This window comes from Mustela erminea, chromosome 11, assembly GCF_009829155.1.
Source record: "Mustela erminea isolate mMusErm1 chromosome 11, mMusErm1.Pri, whole genome shotgun sequence".
Lineage (NCBI taxonomy): Eukaryota > Metazoa > Chordata > Mammalia > Carnivora > Mustelidae > Mustela > Mustela erminea.
In genome coordinates, this window is record NC_045624.1 from 95,129,089 (window position 1) to 95,143,299 (window position 14,211).

At 51.9% G+C, this 14,211-nt stretch overlaps 1 protein-coding gene across 1 annotated transcript in view; it reads left to right on the top strand.

Moving 5' to 3' along the window:
* Window positions 1-14,211, top strand: part of ABCA13 (ATP binding cassette subfamily A member 13) — a 323,477-nt gene that overhangs the window by 120,833 nt on the left and 188,433 nt on the right. Inside the window, exons 30-31 of the mRNA XM_032305346.1 lie at window positions 5,396-5,572; window positions 7,334-7,640. Coding sequence (XP_032161237.1) covers window positions 5,396-5,572; window positions 7,334-7,640 — 484 coding nt within the window. The remainder of the gene's footprint in view (window positions 1-5,395; window positions 5,573-7,333; window positions 7,641-14,211) is intronic.

The window sequence follows — 14,211 nt, forward strand, 5'->3', positions numbered from 1 at the left end:
CTGGCCCCATCGCTCCCCTGCGGTGATGTGATCGTTTTCCTTATAGCCACATCACGACCAGATGAATACAGTTCTGTGCAGAATTAGGCTGCAGGTTATAATGATGTTTCCTTTCTCACAATGTTTCCCTCTTCCTAGGCTTTCTGTTCTTTGGCTCCCCAAGTCCCCTGCCCTCCATGCTAGTGTGCCACCCTTCTGGGGGAGGGGGTGACGGGTTCCCTCCGTCTGTGTGGACAGACACCTGCTGGCTTGCCTTCCTGCCCCTGGGGCTGGCGGGTGCCCCTGAGTGCTCCCAGGAATTGCCTGCTCTGTTCTCCCAGGTGGGAGACAGAGTCTCCTGGACTCTTCAGCCTCCCCACTCTTGTTTTATGATCCTGTTTCGCCGGTTGATATCTTAAAATGTCAGTCTGCAAGAGGGTGCATGGGAGAAGCATTTCCTGAGCAATTTTACTGTATAAATTCACCGTTACATCTGAAGGGTATGTGGGAATATTCCCAATTTCACAGATACATTTTGATTTGTGTTCCTCTCTCTCTCTCCCTCTTCATACTTTTATTTTTTTGATCAGTCTTGTCAGAGGGTAATAAATGTTGTTAGTTTTTTTTTTTTTTAATAAAACAAATGTTTGGCTTTAGTGATAATTGTGTTTATTTTCTATTTCATTGACTTCTGATTTTTTTGCATGTTTTTGTGTTTTGTTTCTTGTTCTGTCCTTTCACACTCTTTGGTTTGTCACCTTTTTTCTTTTTTTTCTTTTGGTAACTTCCTGAGAGAGAGAGATTTAGATCTGTGATTTCCACCTTCTTTTTCTTTCTTTGTGTGTATGCGTACACACACACTTATGATGACACGCTTGCCTCTAGACATTGCCTCATTGCCTCTCATAGGTTTTGATGTGTTCTGTTTTCATTAGCATTCACTGTAGTGTGCTTTTCTGATCCTTGGGTTGTTTGAAAGTTTATAGCTTATTTTCTAAATATCTGTGATTTTCCATTTATTTATTTACTTTTTAAGATTTTATTTATTTGTTTGTTAGGAACATGGTGGAGAGAGCACAAGCAGAGGGGGCAGCAGGCAGGGGGAGAAGCAGGCTCCCTGCCAAGCAAGGGGCATGACACAGGGCTGGATGCCAGGACCCTGAGATCATGACCTGAGCTGGTGCTTAACTGACTGAGCCCCCCAGGTGCCCCCTTACTGGTTTTTTTAGAATCATTCTATCCGTTATTCACAGGTGTGTGTGGAACTTCCCATTCGGAATGTGGACTTGTCTGTTTGTCCTTATATTCTGTCAATGTAGGGTTTATACAGTTTGAGGCTGTGTTTTGTCTTTTATTGCTAACATGTTAGATATTTATATTTTCTTCTGTCAGCTTAGTTTGGGGCTGCTGGGTGAGTCTGCTGGTAGTGTCCGTGGCAGGTGAGGCCTGCTATTATTTTCTGTTTTCAGGTGAAACAGCGTTTCCTCTCTGGGATTGGGGTGCAGGAGTTTGCTGGCTCAGTTCCCTGCCCACCTGAAGCTTTCGAAAGGGCTCCTCCTTGTCTGAGTCCCTGGCCCGGCTTCCTGGGTGGTCGAGACAGCATATTTTATTCCCTAGGAGATGGGGCTATGAACCAGGCCATCAGGACAGGACCAGAGCCTGCACAGCTCATGGTGTGGGGACCTGAATGGGGCAGAGTGTGCGCTGAGCCCCCTGCTCTGCCGACGGGAGAAGCCATGGGCTCTGCCTTCTGCTCAGCTGCCTGCAGGGCTGTGAGTGCGCTCTGATTAGGGTCCCTGGAGACAGAGGCTGGAGGCTGTGTTCAGCCACAGCAGGACTTCAAACAGATTCTTGGCTGGGGCATGGTGGGACAAGCAGCCCTAAAGCTCTAAGGCCCTTTGTCTTTTTAGATTTGTTTTTAAAAAGTATTTTTGAGAGAGAGAGAGAGTGAGAGCAGGAACACAGGAGAGGGGAAGAGGGAGTGGGGGAAGCAGATACCCTGCTGAGCAGGGAGCTCGATGCGGGGCTTGACCCCAGGACCCCGGGATCACACCGTGAACTGAAGGCAGACACATAACCATCTGAGCCCCCCAGGCACCCCTTGTTTATCTTAACTCGAGGCAACCTGCATGTACCCCAAGGTCCCTGATGGGACGAGGCTACTGTTCGTCGTTCTGAGAACTGGCCTGCCGGCTCCATCTGCCGTGTTGGCTTGAGTGCTGATGGGCTGCCCGACTCCAGTCATGTGGGGCCAGAAGACCATGTCCACGACAGGTGGGGCCGAGTCTCCACTCCCCTGCCTGGGCAGGAGCAGGACCGGCCACTCCGGGTTATACTCCCGGTTTCCCAAACACGCTCTCTGATGGGAAAGGCCCGGGAGCCGCCCTCAGCCGTGGCTCTGAATTAGACCCCAGTGGGTGAGCTTACAGAGCATGTGTTCTGAGATGCGTCATTCGCAATGTAAACACGCCCTTGGTTTGAACCATCCTGTAAAATTCCGTACTCTGCAGGTGTCCCTCCAACACAAGAGAGCGAGCAGCAGGCATACCGAGAGCCCCTCACAACACATGCTTTAGTCTCCCTCTTTCTAGTTGTTCTGTCTGCCGTCATCTTGAAGGGTTAAATGGAGACCACTGGGCCTGGCTGTCTTCTCCAGCAGTTCTTAATGTCAGCGTGAGCACTTCTTACACGGGCACTGAACAAACTTTACTTCTTAGAACAACTCCACAGGCAAGATGGTTTTCCTCCCATGGAAGACGAGGATGATGAAACTTTGCAGATCAAAATCACTTTCCAACACAAGGGGTGCCTGGGTGGCTCAGTCCGTTAAGCATCTGACTTGATTTTGGCTCAGGTCATGATCTTAGGGTCGTGGGTTCGAGCCCTGTGTCAAACTCCCATATAGGCTTGTCCTCCCTCAGTCCCCCCTCCCCTGCTCATGTGCGCGTCCTCTCTCTTCTTCTATTTCTCAAGTATATAAATAAAATCTTAAAAAAAAAAAAATCACTTTCCAATGCAAAACATGGAATCTGCTCCAGGTGCAGAGCCGTGTGCTGCTGACGTCCCTGCTACCATTCTTGGGCTCCCTGTAGCAGTTACTACGCGGGGATGGTGTCGCTCTTCCTGTGCCCCAAGCTGCCCCCACCCAGCCCGTGTGTCTCATGCTGTGGCTTTTGATGGCTGTGTGTGTCCCTGCACACGGAAACCTCTGACCTCAGCCCCCACCCACCGTGCTCAGGAACAATAGAATGAACCCCCCCCACAGAGCGGACGGCATAGCTGCTGCACACGCATGGGTGCGTGCCCTCACAGCGACATTTCACAGTGTAAATGACGTCTCCAGAATGTGGTGCGTGGATGCTTCTTACACGGCATCCCAGGTCCCGGGGAGTCACGGAGTCAACGTGGTGCCTCGCCCAGAAGCATCACCTCTGCTTCAGCAAATGCTGAAGCAGAGGTGATGCTTCTGCACAGTTTCTGGCCTCGGCTCTGTCCCTGCATCGGCCGAAGTGAGCCAGCTGTGTAGAGCCTGGCATCTGTTTCTGCGGCTGTGCAGAGCCTGGCATCTGTGTTTCTGCAGCTGTGCAGAGCCTGGCAGCTGTGCAGAGCCTGGCATCTGTGTTTCTGCAGCAGACAAACCGGGGCTGAGCGCTCTTTCTTGGTTGGGGTGGAGCTGGAGGTTGGTGATCTGGAAGTCTGCTCCCCAGGCTGGGCATCGCTCTGATCCTGTGCTATCCTCTGAACCAGCGTCTGATAAGCTGATATCTGATTGGATCAAGGATGCATATTCTGTCTGTGCCTCTGGCGGGGATTGATCTTCTCTAATATATTCCTAACCGTGGTATCAGGACGCACTGATCGTGTGCTCGGCCTGCTCTGGACACCGGCAGTGCCCGAAGGCTTACCGGCATTATTTCATGTAATCTTTAGCAAGATATCACCGGGAAGATTATCATCATCCCTGTTCCCTAAGCAAGAAATGTAGGGTGTCAGGGCTGAGCAGACACAGCTGCCTCTCAGGGAGCAGGGGGTGTGTACCCCATCTGACCCTTGGCCGTGAGGCCCCAAACATTTTTCCCCAATAGTAAGCCTGCTGTGTCTCCGTCTCCGCAGCAGATGTGGTCCAAACTGAGAGGCTCTCCTTCAACCAAACCCCTGTGGGCTCCCATTTAGCAGAGAATGGCTGGCCCTGTGGAAGCAGGCCTGGTGTCTCGGCCTGGGATCCCGAAAATCTGCTCAGGGATGGTCCTTATGGAAGTGGGTCCAGTGGCTGAGGGAAGGGCCACTACGGTGTTTAAGAGCTGCCCCTTGACTGTCTTATGTCTACGTGGTTCTATGATTCATTGTGTTTGTGTGTGTCGTAGGTGTGTAAAAACATGTCAGTGTGTTTCCATGTGCATTTACCCCTTCTTCCTTATGAAGTCTGGAGCAACTTAGTCTCTGGGGGTCTCTTAAGGAAGGAGTCCCAGAGGGATGGGGTGGCCTGCCCCAGTGGACTGCAGACACTTTGCCCCAGCCCACGGTGATACTGTGACATCGCCGACCCACGATCATCCCTATCTACTCCCTGTCATCATGCTGAACACCTCTGGAATCGTGTCCCTCCCCAGGCAGGGTTCTCGTGTTCTTCTGCGTCGTTTGGCTTTCCCACAGCTCTCTGACCTGTGGTCCAGCTCTTCCCTGAAGCCAGAGCTCACATACCGCATCCTCCTCCACATTCCGTGCTGAAGAATGGGCCCGCTTTACTCCCTGGGTCTATTTCCATTTCAAAGGCACAAACCTGGGCAGAGTGCACTAGGATCGGATTTTCGTGGTGACAATGCCCCTTGATCCTGGGTCACTGTCTCTGCAAAGTTAATATGACAAAGCGAGTGACTTTCACAAAATGCCCAATGTGATGGTGAAGGCATGTTTTCTGGAATTTCTCAGTGCCAGGTTGGAACAGTAACGTGTTTTTTTGCCGGGTTCTGTGTGCAAGGCCTTCCGTGCTGCTGGCAAGCCTGCCTCCGATCGGCTGCTTCTGTGTGTCACCCACCGCCCAGCATCCCTGGGTCATAGGCTCACCCGCTGAGCTTCCACGGCTTTTCATTCCCGTGTAAGGAACGGCGTCACAGGACTGTGCTCAGAGAGCACAGTTGGGACTCCTGGCTGGCTCAGTCAGTGGAGCCCGAGACTCTTGCTCTCAGGGTCACGAATCTGAGCCCCACCTTCTCGGAGCCTATTAAAAACAAAAACAAAAACAAACAAACAAACAAAAAACCCAAACAAACCCCAAACCAAAACCCAAAAGGCAGAATTGATAGCCAGCCAATAGGTAGCATATCTTGCATACGAACAGAGTGTGACTCAAGAAGGGATTTTTTCCTCCCCAGGACTGAGTGAACTTGTAACGTCCTGTCCCGCTTACTGTCCTCAGGAGGGAAGTTGGACAAGATGTTTGCCCATGGAGGTGCCGGACACATCCGTGTCCTCGGCCGCATCTTGGTGAACCTCTCCTCCTGCGTGGTGCTGGACCGTTTCCAGGCACTGGAGTCTGTCGCCAGCCTGGAGGCGAAAGCCCGTGAGCTTATGCGACAGAACAGCTTCTTGGCTAGTAAGTATTCTGTGAGAAAATGCACTCCTGCTGGCACCGGCTCCCCGGGGGCTTGCCATTTTGCGTATTTCCCCCAAACGTGTGGGCCAGTAACTCAGAAAAAGACCTCCTTTCCCGACAGAACGAAACCAGGCAGAAAGACTCACCTTGAGTCAATGAGTTGTGTCTGTCTGTGTCTCAGATCCTTGGCCCCACACCATTCCCGGCACCTGTTTTTACTAGTTTATGGTGTCATTTTACCATTAAATCTCACACGATAAAATTATATCTTTCCTGGTTAAAGTTATGCTCACATCACTTTGACTCTTTTCTTAGTATCTTGACGTTCTGAGTGTGCGGGGAAGGGGAGACAACAGCCAGTCCGACTTCATCCATTCATGCGCACTGGTTCAGGATGCACGATGTGTTCTCGAATCCTGAATGAACATTGCATTATTTTTTTAAAATCTGGGTTTGTATGAGTTTGCTGAGGGCCGCCATGACAGGACCACAGACCACATGGCTTCGACGACAGAAATCTCTATTCTCTTGGGTCTGGCCAGAAGTCTGAGATCCAGGTGTCAGCAGTGTGGGCCCCTTCTGAGACCATGAGGGGAGCACGCTCTAGCCTCACCTCAGCCTGTCAGTGGCTGCCTTCTCCTGGGTCTCTTACCATGTCGGCTTTGTGCGTGTTTGGGTCCACATTTCCCCGATGGAGGACACCAGTCCTACTGGGTGAGAGCCCACCCTAAGGACCTCCTTCTTACTTGACCATCTCTGTGAGGACACGCTTTCCAAGGGAGCTCACCTTCTGACCTGCTGGGGGTTAGGACTTGCACATGTGAACCTCAGGACTGTCCCGTCCCACCCCCAACAGGCACTGTGTATGAAATTCAGAGAATTCATGTGCCAGAATCGAGTCCCTATGTTCACATTTTGAATGATCTTTATATGCAACAGATGAATCATTGGACATTATATCCAAAAACAATGATGTACTCTATGTTGGCTAATTGAATTTTTTTAAAAAAGATTTTATTTATTTATTTGACAGACAGAGATCACAAGTTTGCAGAGAGGCAGGCAGAGAGAGAGGGGGAAGCAGACTCCCCGCTGAGCAGAAAGCCCGATGTGGGGCTCGATCCCAGGACTCTAAGATCATGACCTGAGCTGAAGGCAGAGGCTTTAACCCACTGAGCCACCCAGGTGCCCCTGAATTTAAATTAAAAAAAAAAAAAAAAAGGAATGATCGATAACCCCAAAGACATTGGTTCCTTTTCGGAAATCGAAATCTAGCTGACACACATGACATCAGTACAGTGTGACAACTCTACGTCCTGCCTTGCTCACCACAGGCAACGCGAGACCTCCTGTAACCATAATGTTGACCACAGTCCCTGTGCCGTTCCTTCCATCCCTAATCTTCTCCTTCTACAACCCAAGACAGCACCTTCCGTGCCTCATTCTCACGCATGCATCTCTATCCCAAAAAAGCAAAGTCTGATTATCTGAGCAGCCTGCTGTCATGTTTCAAGTCCTGGAAAGATGCAAAAGAAATCATTTTGTTACATTAGTAGGCTATTTTGTTGCAAATAACCGGGACACACAGCAGGTGTTTATATAGCATTGCCTGCCTGCCTGACAGTGAGACTCAGCGATGCCTCTCCAGGGCGTGGTCAGTTCCCCAAGAGGGGGTTGGGCTGAGTCTCACGGCTCATCCACCTTCCCTCGACTCCTGCCCTTAGGGTGTGATGGCCCCTGTTTTCCCTTTTCTGCCGGCAGGTGTCGTATTCAACACTTCCCTGGCGGACAGGAACTTGGGGGCCCCGTCCCTGCGGCTGGCACCCCACGTCACCTACACTATCCGGACCAGCATCTTATACAGCATGAGGACAGACTTGGTGAAGAACCCTTCCTGGAAGTTTCATCCTCAGAGCCTACCAGCCGATGGGTTCAAGTACAACTACATCTTTGTCCCTTTGCAAGACATGATCGAGAGAGCCATCATCCTGGTGCATACCGGGAGGGAGGATGTGGAACCAGCCGTGCAGGCACAGGCCATGCCATACCCATGCCACACCAGGGACCTGTGAGTAGACACCACACATCTACCTCACCCGCACCCCCATTTTATGGAGGGATGTGCTTTGCGTTTGGACCCCTGCCTAGAGGAAGTCTTGGAGCTTCTCTGTAGTCGCTCCAAAGAACACTTTTTTTTTTAAGATTTTATTTATTTATTTGACAGAGAGAGATCACAGTAGACAGAGGCAGGCAGAGAGAGAGAGGGAAGCAGGCTCCCTGCTGAGCAGAGAGCCCGATGCGGGACTCGATCCCAGGATCCCGAGATCATGACCTGAGCCGAAGGCAGCGGCTTAACCCACTGAGCCACCCAGGCACCCTCCAAAGAACATTTAAAGAAAGTCCATTTCCCCTTCAAATTCCTTCCATTTGGGCATCCAACGATGCCCAGGGCCATCAAGACACAGGAGTGATTGTTGAGATGACGGAATCCTGTGGGACTTTGAATTTGACACCAGGCGTCCGTAGCTCTAAAGACCCTTCAGAGTGAGTCTGGACAGTAGTCACAGGGGTTTCGCGTGTCGGACTCCAGATGTCCCCCATCTGAGCTAGGGAAACAGAAGAGGTCACGTCCCCTCTTGTGCCAATCCAGAAAAATTTGGCCTACTTGTGGGGAAGAGCGGGATCCCCAGAGGCCGGGGACTGTGCCTTGGGGATGTGTGGGACAGTCTGCAAACACATAGGAGTTCATTGGTGACCTGGCAGGTGTTGTCCCTGCGGGAGAGAAGCGGTGGTCAGTTACAGGCTAGAGCAGCTGGACCACAGCACTTGAAGGTGGGGTCAGGCCAGGCAGGGCTCACAAAGTGGAGGGGGGGGCCGTGTCTGACCGGGATGTGGACCCCTGGGTGCGATTGGGTGGTCAGCGCCCTGACAGCCACTTGGCTGAGGTCAGTGGGGGGGGACTCAGTGCTGTGCGATACTCTTCCTCTAACCTCTTGCCCCAGGCCCAGACTAGGCTGGGAGCACAGGAGGAAAGGGCCGGAGGGGAGGTCATCAGGGGGACCACCTGGGATCTGTTTGTTAGGAGAGCAGGCAGCAGATGCTGTCCTTTAGTGGGACACCTGCCACGCAGAAGCAGGGGGACTGGGGTCACGCTGGCAGGATGGGCGTCTTGATGTCTTATGCCCTCCTTGTCTGGGCACGTGCTCTCCACACTATAACTCACTAGTACATTTTCGTGAAACCAAAGGCGGTGCCACAGGGGAGCCTATGTCGTCCTGACAGTGACTCTCTTGGGGGACTAGAGTGTGGCAGACAGACCAGAGGGTCAGAAAGACAGAGACCAGGGTGTCATTTTAACCCAGGGGCCGCCTCACTGTGCAGATCACTGCGAAGCCCCTTCACCTCCTTCTTCATAAAATAAAAGCATTTCTTTCCTTTCCAAATGACGATAGTTTTGGCTTTGAACATTTTCAGCCACTGCTTCTCTGCTCCTACATTATTTTCCTTGGCGGCAGCTGCTTCGTGAGCAGAATTTGAGAAAAAGCCTTTTTCTGGCAAAGCGTCAGGTGCCAAACATCACAGCAGCCTATGTGCCAGGGTGTTGTGGGGATGGATGACCTGCTTCCAGGTACTGGGAGAAATCGACTTTTTATGATGCTATCTTCTCAGTTGGATCTCGGGAAGACGGCACTCTGTAAGCCTCTGTCTAGCTAGGGATCTCCACCGTGGGAGAGGAGCCCTGGGCCTGCAGGGAGGAGAGGAGGTTCCCTTGGGTCTGTCGCACAGAGGAGGCTGGGGTTACCTCACCCGCCCCCACGCAGGGTGGCTCCCCGGGGGTATGCTGGGCAGAACGGAACAGCACCCAACCCTGCCAACGGCTTCATGGCGAGTCTAAGGTGGCCCATGTGGTCCGCTTTCCTTTCCTGCTGACCGTGGTGCTCGTGAACGGACTTTGGGGGAGGACAGGGACGTTAACGTGCGCCTCTTCACCCCTTGATGGTAGGTAAGCTCTTGGACTGAGGCCCACTGGGGCCTCGGGCTGGAGTGAGCTGAGTGCCCTGGCGGGATTCCGGGGTCACAGGCTTCCTTGATCCTGTCTGTTGTTGAAGCGTGGCTGACGTGCGTGGGGGTTCCGCAGCTGTGTGTGTCACTCAGGGCTCCCCACGTTCTGTGTCGCCGTCTGTCACCGTCTACTGGACCGTGTTATGGACCATGCCATGCGTGGCATCTCCCGGACTGACTTAATTTACAGCAGGGAGGGCGTCGGTCTCCAGCCCAGGCCCCTCCCCTCTCCTGCCAGTTTTTCTCTGTAGTTACAAATGGCTTTCTGTTTTTTTTTTTTCTTGCTAGTGTTGTTTGTTTATTTTATTTATTTATTTATTTGTTGTTGTTGTTGTTTTAGATTCCACATATAAGCACAATCATGTGGTATTTGTTGTTTTTTGTCTGACTTATTTCGCTTAGCCGAATACCCTTGAGATCCATCCATGTTGTTGCAAATGGCAAGATCTCATCCTTTTTTATGGCTGAGTAATACACACACACACATCTGTATAAATATCTGTGTATAATGTATCCTAATACATATATGAATATATGACATAGAGTACATATACACAGCGGGACACTTTCCAATGGGTGGAAACATTTCTGTCTTGAGCTGCCTGACCGGTGTATCCTGCTACCATCCTGGGTCATGGACTCATTTTTACTCATCTCCTCCCTGGGCTCCACGGTGCTATTTCTCAGAAGTCTTACTCTACTCCTTTGAAGGAACCTACTGTCCTTTTCTGAAAGAGTCAAGCTCTGGAGGCTCTCATGGCCTTATATCCTTCTTTCATTAATAGTTTCCAAAGGTGCCTGTCTCTTGAGGGCTGGGTGTACCAGCAGGAGCCTGAGGCTCCGTGGAGATCCTATAAGATCCTGACACTCAGCCATCTGAGGGATGGTCCTGAAGTCCGGCTTCGACCACAGAGCACACTCATGTGAAATTTTCAGTAGCTCCCTACTACTCGCGGATTACATGGTCCGCATATAACCACTAGCTAGACAGAGGCTTACAGAGTGCCGTCTTCCCGAGATCCAACTGAGAAAAGAGCATCATAAAAAGTCAATTTCTCCAAGTACCTGGATGGTCATTCATCCATCCCCACAACACCCTGACACATAGGCTGCTGTGATGTTTGGTGCCTGACGAATTACGTGGTCGTTAATTGACTTATTTGTTCAACTCTATTTCTATACTGTTTATCGGTCTCGAGACCTGGGTGAGTCAGTGAAGGGACAGGCTGAATCCCTGCTCTTGGGCCCGAGCTCAGGGACGCGGCCCACGCATACAGGAAGCAGCTTGAGTTGAATACAGGGAGGAGGTAAGCCCCGGCCGGTAGGAATGAGGGTGGCCAGGAGTGCCCGGAAAATTATTAATGTGGTTAAGGTCAGCCTTGCCGGGAAGGTGACGTTCAATCTGTTAAAAAAGAAAAATTCCACTGAGTAAATTTAAAGATCAAATGGACTTTGTTCAGGGATTCATGAATCAGGCGTTAGGCATCGTCCCTTTCAGCAAACACAAAGGCGCGCCCGTAGCTGTAGAAAGGGGAAGCCTTTTAAAGGCAAAGCAAGAATGTTTTAAAGAAATTATTAGCCAAGAACACATTGTTTCAGGCAAGGTTGCCTCCCAAGGGGAGCCTAAGGGGTCTCTCCAAGGCTCGCTCTCCTGCTGACCAGATAATCCCGGGTTGACCGGTTAAAGCTTATGTACATTCCTAGTGGGCTGGAACTTAGGCTAAGTATGACCTCTTGGTTCGCTGACCTGGGCTCAGCACAAGTGACTCTTACAGGTCTGCTCTCTCTCTCGATCTTTAAAAATATACATATATATATTTATTTGAGAGAGAGAGAGTGGAGAGGCAGAGGAAGAAGGATAGAGAAAATCCCAAGCAGCTCCCGGCTAAGGCTGGAGCCCAACCCCACAACACTGAGATCATGACCTGAGCTGGATTCAAGAGTTAGATGTTCAGCCGACTGAGCCACCCAGGGCCTTCCCTACTCCCTCCCACATTGCCTCTCTCCCAGAAACACAGGGAGTGCTCTAAACGAGAGGAGCAGCCAGTGCAAGGGCCCTGGTGCAAGGGAGGCCTGCAGTAGAGTGCACAAGGGCGAGAGGGTGGGAGTGGAACTCTAAAGCTACCCACAGAAATCCGGGCTGCCGGTGTGCTGAGGGGTGTGTATGGCCGCTGGACGGTTTTATCTGGAGTGATGCCATCTGCCTCAAGGCATGAAGGCTGGCATGGGCCTTCATCATTAGCAGGCTGACATGTTTCCCCGCGTGACTGTGGCCTGATCTAACCCAGGGACGGATTCTGGTTGCTTTCAGAAGGGAGGTGACAGATTTGAGGAGGGTGTGATGGAGAGACATTGAGTTGGACTACTGTCTGAGGGTTGAGATAGGCTTTGGGAGTGGTCTGGGGCCAGTGGATGAGGCTCCCACGTGGGGCAGACGGGTCCCCAGGGCCCTCTCCAGGAGCTGCCTCCGTGGAGGGGAGGGTAGCCAGTGTGGGGGGGCGGGCAGGAGAGGCTGGAGATAGGGACAGCCCACCTGGAGAAAGGAGTGTGGACCTCCCAGGAGCCCACTGTATGCGGGGGGAGGGGGAGAAGCGGGTGGGAATCGGGCAGCAGAAGAGAGGGTTTTGTCTCTTTTTAAATTATTTTATGTTATTTGTTTTTGGCATAGGGTCTGATCTGTTGGGAATAGTTGAGCAGGAGGGAAGAGATAATAATAATGAATGTCTCCTCCTTCTTCCTTCTTCCCTCCTACTCTCCTCCCCCGCCTCCCCCGCTCCCCCCCCCCTTCACCGCCTCCATCTCTACCACCCCGCCTCTCTCCGCCCTCCAACCCTCCCCCTTCCATCTTCCCTCCTCCCTCCTGGATCCTACCCCCTCTTCTCTATGCCTCCCTCCTTACACCGCCCCCCCCTTCCTCCCTCCATCTGTCTCTTTCCTTTATAATCTGCCAGCAGCCCCTGGAGCTGATGTTCGGAGGGGCTGACCCTGGGAAACGCTCCTCTGGGGTGGCAGACTTGGGTGGGAGCAGGACATGCAATACAATTTAAGGTTCCTTCCAGCCCCGGGTGGTTATCACAGGACAATTTATGGTGGGAGCTCCAGGGGGACTTCATGAATACAAAGGAAGTCAAATGTTAATTCATGGCTCCAGAGAGTAAGACAACTTCCTGGAAAGGTTTTTAGCAAAATGAGAACCCTAACAATGGTGCAGACCTTGAAAGCGCACCTACTGACTCCTTGGGGGCTATTAGGTGCCTGTGGTTTGCAGGGGCTGGAGAGGGTCCTGGGAGGAGGAGGAGAAGGAGCAAGCCTGCGTGCTGGGTCTCTGAGTGACAGCAGCGTCCCCATGTCTGGTCTTTGATTTGTCCTGAGAGAAGCCCAGTGTGAAGCCTGTTGGGGATGCGAGCTGGAAATGTCCAGTTCCCGCTTTCCAGAGCAATCAGCCTGCCGCCTGCAGACCAGCCAGAGGCGCCTCACGCTACACATTTTTCTTGTTTCTTTTCCTTGAGAGGAACTTCAAGTAAGTGTATGAAACCCCTCTCTCCTGTATTTGGTGAATAGCTGACGTTTCAGCAGAAATTGACCTTCCTGATGACCTTGGGAGTCCCAAGCACCAGAAGTTCCCTCTGTGCCCCCACGTCTCGGGGGACCAGAATGTGCAGAATTGGCTGGTGACACCAGAGGGTGGGAAGAAGAAGAAATGTAGTTATTTTTTTAAAGATTTAATTTATTCATTTATTTGAGAGAGAGAGTGAGAAAGGGCAAGACAGCACAAGCAGGGGGAGCGGCAGAGGGAGAAGCAGGCTCCCTGCTGAGCAAGGAGCAGGACATGGGGCTCCATCCCAGGACCCCAGGATCATGACCTGAGCCGAAGGCAGACGCTCAACTGATGGAGCCTCCCAGGCACCCCCAGAAATGCAGTTTTATATCCTTTCTCGTGCCCCTCAAAGCTCCCATGGACCCATCTCCCTGCTGGCCACAGAGCTGTTTTGTTCAAACCCCAGGTCATGGTGTGTCCCATTTCCCCCAGTCTTCCCCGTCACCAGTAGCCACAGTCATGCTCCTCTGAACACTGGGTCACATTTTCCCACACATCTCGTTCAGCCATCGAGAGCCTGGTAAGGCTCACACGGGTCCCGTTATTCCCCACAAGGTCTCCTGCTCTCTGAATGCCCTTCACGCCCCCAGGGAACTAGTCATCGGCACTCAGTGCTTACAAACATTTTGTGTGGGAGCACGCGTACCCCCTTGGTCACTCCACTACCCTTTCACTCTGTCGTCTGTGAACATCTGACTTATGTTTTCTTCCATTTTCTGAAGAGCTCTGGGACCAGCGGGAGGGTGTGGGTGTCCTGAAGCCTGGGTCTGTTTTGTGCCCGGGGACAGCAATGCGAATTGTCTCCTAAGCAGGTTGAATCAATCACTGATGACCGATGACTTAGTCCAGCCTTGCCTGTCTCGTGAAGCTGCCATAAGATCTCCAAGGGACGGGGGCTGGAGAGTTCCAGGTTGGGGAGCAGGTGGAGATGCAGGGACTGTGGGCTGTGGATTGGGGGAGCCCGGCGCTGCCTCCCCAG